Source organism: Crocuta crocuta, unplaced genomic scaffold, assembly GCF_008692635.1.
Source record: "Crocuta crocuta isolate KB4526 unplaced genomic scaffold, BGI_CrCroc_1.0 scaffold267, whole genome shotgun sequence".
In the NCBI taxonomy this organism is placed as follows: Eukaryota; Metazoa; Chordata; class Mammalia; order Carnivora; family Hyaenidae; genus Crocuta; species Crocuta crocuta.
In genome coordinates this window covers 498,669-508,180 of record NW_027531899.1, presented here as the reverse complement: position 1 = coordinate 508,180, position 9,512 = coordinate 498,669, and the positions used below count along the sequence as shown (strand labels likewise).

At 58.9% G+C, this 9,512-nt stretch overlaps 2 protein-coding genes across 2 annotated transcripts in view; both read right to left on the bottom strand.

Annotated features, from left to right (window-relative positions):
• The window catches only part of NUMBL (NUMB like endocytic adaptor protein), a 26,405-nt gene extending 20,441 nt beyond the window's left edge, over positions 1 to 5,964 (bottom strand). The window contains 4 exon segments of the mRNA XM_077773615.1: positions 3 to 30; positions 1,249 to 1,333; positions 5,099 to 5,202; positions 5,871 to 5,964. Coding sequence (XP_077629741.1) covers positions 3 to 30; positions 1,249 to 1,333; positions 5,099 to 5,202; positions 5,871 to 5,964 — 311 coding nt within the window.
• COQ8B (coenzyme Q8B) overlaps positions 5,457 to 9,512 on the bottom strand; it is a 16,215-nt gene continuing 12,159 nt past the window's right edge. The window contains exons 12-14 of the mRNA XM_077773614.1: positions 9,352 to 9,417; positions 6,671 to 6,757; positions 5,457 to 6,278 (exon numbers count right to left, since the gene is read on the bottom strand). Of these exons, the coding sequence (XP_077629740.1) occupies positions 5,997 to 6,278; positions 6,671 to 6,757; positions 9,352 to 9,417 (435 nt within the window). The 3' untranslated portion in view covers positions 5,457 to 5,996. The remainder of the gene's footprint in view (positions 6,279 to 6,670; positions 6,758 to 9,351; positions 9,418 to 9,512) is intronic.

The following is a 9,512-nucleotide window of genomic DNA, read 5'->3' as shown; positions in this document are numbered from 1 at the left end:
GCCGTAACTTGTTCATGGTGCCCGCCCCTTCTGCTGACACAGGACAGGGGCGCGGGTCAAGGGCGGGGAGGGTCAGACAGCATGGGATTTGGGTTACAGGGTTATAGGGGGTCCGTGGGTCAGAGGACACGGCATTCAGGGAACGTGCATCGGCAGCGGTGAGGGGCCCCCGGGAAAGGGCGCAAGGGGAGGCAGGGGGGTGCCAGAGTCAGCGGTGGGGATTGGGAAGAAAAATATGGGGCAAAGGTGCATGGAGGTCTGGGACGGCGGTCAGGAGTCACAGCTTTGGGCCGTCTGGAGATTGGGGACGTGGCTGTCAAGAAGTAGGTAGCTTTAAACTCATGGGGAGTCAAGACCTGGGAGGGCATGGGGGTTAGAAGGCATAGGGCCCAAGGCCAGGAGCTTGAGGGGTAGGTGGTCAGGGGCTGAGATGATCAGAGGGCTCAAGAACTGGGCATTGCAGGGGCACCTGGGTGGCTCAGTCGGTTGAGCCTCTGACTTTGGCTCAGGTCATGATCTCACGGTTCGTGGGTTCGAGCCCCGCATCAGGCTCTGTGCTGACAGCTACCTCAGAGCCTGGAGGCTGTTTTAGATTCTGTGTCTCCCTCTCTCTCTGACCCTCCCCTGCTCACGCTGCCTCTCTCTCTCACTCTCAGAAATAAATAAATCATTAAAAAATTAAAAAAAAAAAAAAAGAACTGGGCTCTTCAGGAGTCCGATATGGGGGCGGGGAGGCCTGGGTTCGATGTGGGGGAGGACTCAGAAGGTCCAGGGACTGAGGTCCAGAACCCAAGCCAGGGGGGTGTGGAGGCTGCGGGCTCATCTCTGTGCCTCTGAGATACGCTTCTCTGACAACTGTCTAGTCTAAGGCAGGAAGCCCTGGGGCGGGGTGTACCTGTGACCATCAGGGGAAGGGACGCTAGTGGAGGCGGCCACAACGGAGGTGGGGACAGTCTTCACGGACCGATAAGCCATACGGACTGTCCCAGCAGGAGCACGAGGGGACAACCAGGATGCAGCACCACCAGCAGTTGGGGACTGTGTGTGTGCGCGCGCACGCGCGTAACTGGTAATGTTCCTGAACGCTGTCTAGACCTAAGCGTGCAATGACTGTGTGAGTGTGTATTTCTGAAGGCTGTACGTACAGAAGGACACCGGGCTGAGAGTGGTTGTCGGTGAAGGTGCGCGTCCAGAAAGGCTGTCTGTGTGAGGGTCTGGGTCTTGCCCTGGCCCCAGCTGGTCACTCACCTGGCTCCGTCCTGGAGGTTCCGGGGGGCCCCGGGGCCCCACACGGGGCTGGGGGCAAATACTGCTCAGGCCTCCTGGGTCCGCCCTGCCCAAGGAAGGGAGGAGAAGGTGAGAAACTGGCTTGGGTTGGGGCTCGGTCCCCTACCTCACCCCCTCTTTGGACTACAGCCAACCCCCCCTCTATCTCAGGCTCCCTGGTGAGAGCCCTGGTTGTCATAGCAACCGTTACTCGGGAGATCAGCCACCTGGTAGCAAGGGCCTAGGAATGAAGAGGTGTGTTTCCAGGGGCACGTGTAGGGGATATCCTGGCCTCAGGAGGCCCTCAGTACCCAAGGGGATGGTGTGAGGAGGGAGTGGCCTTGACCTCCAGGCGACACATAAGCATGCAGTCACACGCATACATGCAGCTCATGTCTATGGTCGCCCCAGGCACCTGGTCAGGGCTCTCCACACACGGTGACACACAGACACGCACGCTGCCTCACACAGATGCACATCACCGATCGCAGCCACTATACCCAGCTGGTCAGAGATCTACGTTCACGGACAGACATTGGGCCACACGCATTTCAAGTCCCAGACTGCCCAGGCACCGCCACAAACATCTGGTCCCATCAGCCACCGAATATGTGGTCCCTTCCGTTTTCTCAGACACGTGCAAAGAGCTGTGCCCAAGCACCCCTCTCCCCCAGAGGGGCACACTCCCCACGACAGTTAAGTCTCCTCAGGCCCCTGCCCAAGGCATTCACGTCGCAGACCCACGCACACAGAATTGCACCAGTCCAAGGTCACCCATTAGCACCAAGTCACGCGTAGGCACAACTGCTGTCACACATGGCTCCACCGATGCACGCTGACCTCTGGTCACGGATGCACGCAGACACATCGACACACATATGGCCACACACAGACACACCCAGTCACAGCCACGTGTGTTTAATCGTCTATGGTGACACGGCTGCACACGAGTACCCAGCTCCAATGGAATCAGCCACACCAACACAATGTTTTGGTCACATGCTGTCACAGTCACACACACCGTGTCACAGGGGCACACATGCGGTCACAGTATGAGCCACACTTACACGGATAGTCTTGCACACCCAATCACACGCAGAGACACCGACGGCCATGGCCTCTGCGTTCTAGAGAAACAGGCACACACGCTCAAGACACATATGTAACCACCCAGAGACAACTGTCCCTAAGGATGGCCACACTCAGGGACAGCCGGACAGTTACTGGTTCAGAGTCACAGCCATTCACATGTCAGAAATGGCCATGTGGGCAGTCACATATCATCAGTGTCCACGTTACCCAGCCACGTACTGTGGTCTTGGAACAGTCACCCAGCGTCCCGTACCTAGCCCTACATGTCCCCCCCTCACAGAGAAACATACAGTCTCTCCAGGCAAACCCACGAGTCACAGGGATAAGCAAGGGGCCACATACAATCACAGACCCATGGGGAGAGACACACAGTATCTCACACCTAGAGACACCAGCACACAATTTCTACTTCGCACGCCATAAGCACATGGTGATGAAGAAACAGAACTCAGAAATGCAGTGACCCAGACATCGCATTTACAGCTGAGTTGACCCAGAAGACACAGTCCCCGAGAGAGCCATGTCCACAGCCAGGACAGTCACCCAGTCACCACATCACGCAGACTGAAACACAGCCAGTCCAGCGTGTGCATGGGGACACACACACACACACACACCAGACAGCCTCACAGCGATTGACACACACACTCTCCCAGGGCATGACACAGACACAAGTACAGATATTCACAGACACGGAGGTCACACACGAATACAGAAGCCACCATCACACACATCACCCCCCCAGCCATGAACACAGTTACCTGGTGCCACCACACACGATACACCAAGAGCTTGAGTCACACACGATGAAATAACCCTCTATTAATAGTCAGGGTTCAGACCCCAACTCCAATATTTAACCCAAATATCTCTCTCTCACACACACACACACACACACACCTATAAATGCGCATAGTCACTTAGTATCAACACACAGAGCCTGATGGAGTCATTTCTACCACCGTTGTCACATACATAGATGTGGCCATGGGCACACAACTGCCGTCATGCAAGTCACAGTGCCATGACCCACCACACACAATGCGACTTCGTGTATAATTGCAGACACACACCCAGAGTTGCAGGGAGAGTTGTGTGTCACACAGACGTATGGATGACCCACATACACAATCAGCCATGGATACAACCACAGACGTTCACAAGTCACTGGGAGAGTGACACATGGACACAGAGTCATAGACACAACTCCACCACGTACACGGTCCCAACTCCACCCACTGCTCACCAGCCACACACAACTCGCCCAACCCCACGCCCAGCACACACACTGTCACAACGCAGTTATAGCTACCAAAGCACACACCCTGGGTCACAAAAGATGTGATCACAGACACAGCCACATAGTCACAACCACGCGCACACACACACACACACACTAAAAAGTAACGGGGCTCTGCACAAGGAGCAGCTGTCAAACACACACAGTCACACAAATGCTGGGGCCACAGACACAACCGCACACACTCCCAGACACAACCGCAAGCACAACACACGGACACACAGGATTCTTCACAGTCCCCAGCTCCAGCACACGCGTGCACACACACCACAGTACCACAAACACCGGGTCACACTCTTAGCCACCTCCCCGTCGCCTGCCTCCCCCCTTCCCCCCAGGTACCACACACAAAGCCGCGTCACCCGTCAACGCAGACGCTGCAGACAGACAGGGCTGTGCTGGGTCCCTGGGGAGCCGCCCCCCCCAATCCTGAAGCCTGGGGGGCCATACCCTGGAGGGGGCGGTGGCGCATTGTCTGCGGGCGGGGCCACTCCCAGGCAGCTGGGGCAGCCCCGGGGACCCTTGACCAAGCCTTTGGGGGTTGCCTAAAATTTCCCTATTTTATTCAGGCTGGGTGGGGGGTGGAGTCCCAGGCACAGGGACCTTGTTTTGAGAAGGGGCTATTCCTGGGTCACCGCCCAAGGATTGGGAGCGATGCTGTGCCCAGGATATCTCTGAGGCCTGGGTACAGACTGTGCCTGGAATGCCCCCTAGGCCTTGGCTTGGTGGGGAAGCCGTTCCCAGGGACCCCATCCTCAAGACCTTGCCTAGAGGGTTGCTGTGCTCAGGGACCACCTGAGGGAGGGGGAGGGATTGCGACTGGTCTGGAATGGCCTCCTGGAGGCCTTGGCTTGATGTGGGGGTTGTGTCCTGGACCCCATCCCCAAAACCTTGCCCAGGGAGTTATACCTAGAATCCGTCCCCCTGTCCTTGATTTTTTTGAGGGGCAGGTCTGCGTCCAAGATCCCTATCTCCAGGGCCTTGGCAAGAGAGGGCCTGTGCCCCAGACCCCTGTCTCTCAAGCTTCGGCTCGGTGGGGGCCCGTCCTGGACCCCCACCCAGGCCCACCCTNGCCTGGCCGGTTCGAGCTCCACCCCCTGGCCGGCAGGCCACGCCTATACGCAGATACGGCCCCGCCTTCTCCGGTGCGGCCACCGCCCCGCCACGCCCATTGGCCAGTCCCTGGCTGAGCCAGCATGTGAGCCTCGCTGAGACCTTCCCCCCAGGCCCATCCAGGCGTGGGCTCTCTTCCCCTCCGTGACCCTTGACCTCTGGTCCCCTTCTGTTCCACGGCCGTAAAAGAGTTGCTTCGGGAAGCTCTTTGCCGTCCCACATACCCAAATCTTCCAGCTAACCCCACGGTTCTTCCAGCCCAGCGGGGGCGGGCAGAAGCGGTGACGAGGCACTTTTTGCAAGGAAGGGGAGGGGGAATGAACAGACCCCGGCATCCTGGTGCGCGAGCGTTTCGGCTTTGGGGGCGGGGGCGCGGGGCTGGGACCAGGGCGCGGTCCTGGCCGCCACTGCACCCCCGCTCCCACTCAATCCTGTGGGTTTGGCAAAGCAGCTGGCAGGGGCATTACGGCCCATTAGCAAAGGCGAGGTTGCTGGGAGCCGAGGGGAGGGAGCGAGGGGCCTGGGAGGTTGGGGGTGGGGGGAGNGATCCCGGCAACAGATGGCCCAGGCAGGGCTGGGCTTTCAGACCAGAGGATGGGAGGGGGCTGGCCATCTGCACCTGGAGGCAGGCTGAGAGCTCCTCCCCGCCCCCCCAGCCTTCCCCCAGCACCGAGAAAAGAGCCGGGAAGGGGAGTGCCACTTTTATTCCGACTGAAGTTTCAAACACCCTCCCTTACCCCCTCCCCAACACACAGAAAGGATGGAGGCAGCTGGTGGAGGGGTGAAGGCAGCAAAGGTGAGGGCTGCCTCCACAACCACTGGCCCCCCCTTTCACTGGCCAGATCCGTGGGAGACCTGAGGCAGAGGTGTGGGGCTCCCCATCTAGATGAGTCTGGATCTGCATGACTGGGTGCAGAGGGCCTGAGGCTCTTCAATGTTGGCAAAAATAAGTTAGTCCCTGAAGTAGAAGTGCCCGGACGCCCACATGGGAAGATCAAGATATGGGGGTGTGAAGTTGGGAGTTCCCTAGCCAGAGGTTCCCCCAGCCCCAAGAAGGGAGCTAGGCAAGACTGGGAAGTCCGACAGGTGGTCCCCAGACCTGCAGGGGAATGGGAGAAGGTATCACAGCCGAGGATGGCCTGCTTTGGGGCCAGAATCCTGGGATGGAGGCCGTCTAAAGGGTCTGACCCCATGTCCCTTCTGGTCAGGAGGCTGCAGGCAGAGGCTAGGCCTGGCGACTGGCCCAGTAGCGGTGGTAGGTGTCCTGGAAGAGGTCCCGGCAGGCGATGTGGGCACGGAGGCGGGCGCAGGCCAGGAAAGCCCCTGCCAGCTTGCGGTGCAGGGCGTAGGTCTCCTCGGGTGGTGGGCGAAGCCGGTGCTGCAGCAGCACGGGGATGAGGCCCTGCACTCGGCGGGCAGTGTCACCTGCCCCAAAGTCGTAGGGACCCTGGGTGGCGAAGGGCTCCCCCAGGATCATCACCGCCTCCACGTGGGCATCCGAGAATGCCTATGGACGGGGGAGAGCAAGAGACCTGCAGTGTGGCATACAGCCCCCCACTTAACCCATCTCCCTCAGAGTCTCAACTATAAACACAAGCCCCCTTCTCCCTGAGGAGGGCTAAGCAGCCGCCGCTCCTTCCAGAGCCCCCCGGCCTCTCCAAAATGGCCCTTTACTTCCTCTCAAAGCCTCTGTTCCTCTAGAACAGAGAAACAGCCTCCATCTCCCCACCCCCAGAACCCACTAGCAGCCCCCCACTCCCTCCTTCTAGAATAGATAAATGAGGCCCATTTCCCCAGGGTTTCTGTGTAGCCAAGTAGCCCTCATTCCCTCCACTCCTCCCCAGAGCCCCCCGGTACAGATAAGCAGCTCCCTACCCATCCCCCCAAGTGCTTCCCAACCTTGGTTTCAAAGCCTGTGAGGAATTTGAGGTCCCGGGATTTCTGCAGGACCCGGTCTCTGTCTCCATTGGCTGCTGCCATCACCACCTGGGAAATGGGCATTCGTCAGAAGGTCAGAGGTCAAGGGAGTGGGGTTCATGGAGGGGTCTTGAAAACTGTGGAGATGAACCAGCTGGAAGCCTGGCCCTCCCTGTACCCACCTGCATTCTCGTCCACTTAAGCCCTCTCCCCTAGAAGCCATTCCCTCCTCACCTTTACCCTGTCTATATATCCTTCAAGACTGTTCCAGAGCCTGGGGGTGGGGGCGGTCAGCGGTTCTACCCACCTGGCCTGGAACATAGCACCCACCTGGAAACTACCACAGTGAAACACCCAGAGGGAAATAAATGTCAAGTGCTATTCCTGGGTCCACACACTCAACCGGACAAGGACGTGACCATGACCCAGAACTGCACCTGAGGTTGCCACGCGGCCATCTCCGTCATTGCCTGGTTGTCTGTCTCCTACAGGGGCTTGGGGCCCCAAGAGAGCAGGGATTCTGGTTCTGCCTAGTCCCACGTGGCACCAGGTCTGGCATTCAGGAGGCCCTCGGTGAACCTTTGTTCTGCAAGGTAGTGCGCGGAGCTGGGCGCCTCTCCGGCCGTGAGTGCACGTGGGGAGAGCAGGAGTTGAGGGCGCGGACAGACAGAATCGAGAGCCAGCCTGCTCGGGCTCCTTCTCAGCTCTGCCACTTGCTGGACAAGAGACTCTGGGCAAGTCGCTTTGCTCTGGGGCCTCCGCTTTCTCATCTGTGAAGTGGGGATGATGGAAGTATCTTCCTCGCAGGTGGTTGTAGGGAGAGAGGAGGCGGGATCTGTGGAGTACTTAGCACTGAGCCTGCCTGCAGGATGAGCTGCCTGTAGGGGTGCATGTGAAGATCCCCACTTCACAGAAAAGGAAACAGGCTGAGTGGGGGAACAGCAAGGCACGGGGTGGAAACCCGAACCACTTTCTCGGGAGGAACGGGAATACGGGATTAAACGCGGCGGTTCTAGTCCGTCTCAGGCCCCCCTGCCCGAGCCTGTCTGGCCATCTGTCAGGCCTGTGGTCCTCGGGGACCGGTGTGACAGGGCTTTTTTAGACTGGAAAAGGCTGGGGAGACTGGAGGAGAGCCTTGCCAGGTAGGCCTGGGGGAGTATGGGGGGACGCACAAGATGTCCCAACTACAGAGAGAGAGAGAAGTTTCAGCTTTGTGCCTCGAGGGGCCTTGAGAGAGGGCCCAAGGGGCCTGGCGGTAGGAGGGGGGTGTCCCTACCACCAGCGGCCCCATCATCCCCTAGTCCCCAAGCCAGAGCCCTAGGCCTTGTCCTCTCTTCCCCGTCCCCGGCTCCCAGCCGCCAGTCCCCCAGGCGACGCCTTATTCTGAGGGACTTTTCTGATTCTCTGTGCTCCCCGGCTCAGTTCCCTTCCGTGGGTCCCCACGGCACCTGGATAAAGTTCAAGCTGCAAAGCATGGCTTTTCACACTCAGAGAGATTTGGCTCCAGCTCAGCTGGCCCCTCCTCTGCCCCAACCTGCTGGCCCAGTCAGAAATGAACTTGCTTTTGGTCCTCTAGAACTTCCTATTCACAGTGTGGTCCTGTACGTGTGTCATCACCTGGGCGTGGGCTAGAAATGCAGCACCTTGTGCCCACTCCAGACCACGTGCATTTAATAGGATCATGCCGGCGTGGGGGCCGTGGGGTCTCCTATACACAGAAGTTTGAGAAGCGCTGCTCTAACGGGAATATCCCTTCTCTCCTGTTGGCCTCGTCAGTCTGGAATGCCCTCCTTGCCTCTTCCTGACTGGTCTCCTCATCCCTCAGGTCTCCACTCTGAGGCCTCCTCCTCCAGGAAGCTCCCCCTGACCCCTTAGGCTGGCCCAGCCTCCCCCTCTGGGGTTCTACAGTCTCCTGTGCTTCCCCATTCCAGCCCCCACCCCGCTGGGTCCTTACTGTCAGTCACCCTCCTGGTGTGTGAGCTCCGTGAAGGTGGGCCCTGGGTTGGATGGGTGGCTGTTGTCCCCGGCATTGCCCGGAAGAGGGCTGGGCACAGGGGGACTGTCAGAGAATATTTGGATTGATGAGTAAATGAGTAGAAGACGCAGGTCAAATGGCTAATCTCAACTACTTAATGAGATGCCAGGAATAGGTGGGTGGGAGGGAGGGGCACAGAAGTGAGGAAACGCTTCCAGAGGAGAGCTGCGTGCCCACCCCCCCCCCAAAGCAGCCTGCAGGGGAGGTGTTTGAGTGTAAGGCTGAACAGCAAGGCCTGCGACAGCCTGGGGTGTGGGAGGTGGCAGGGCGGCCTCTGTGAGCCTCTTAGAAAGGGGCTGGTCAGGCTTTGGGAGCACGGGCTCTGGACTTAGGCTCCCTGAAGCTGAATCCCCAACTTCTCTGAGCTCCAGTAACTTCCTCTGTAAAGTGAGACTAATCACGGTCCTGAGTCCATACATTCGCTCTACGGTTTAGGTGAGCGGTCACACGGATATAGCACCTCAAGCAGGGCCTGACGCCACATTAAGGGCTCGGGCGTTTGTTAACTGTTACCCTTACTTATGACTCCTTAACTCCAGCCGCGATAGTGCTCCTTTTCACCCCCTCACCTCAGTAGTGGGCTTGAGGCTCGGCCCCTCAAAGACCCCAGAGTTGGTGGGGGGCTCACCTCGATGTAATGGTCTGTGAATTCCGTCCCAAATTCCCGGCTTGCACCAAAGTCCAGCAGGGTCACCTGGGGATGAGAGATGGTGAAAGGGTGCTGGGTGTCCACTCCCCACCCCCACTGTCTATGGTGGCTGGGGGCAGGGAGCGGGGCCGGGGGGAGCC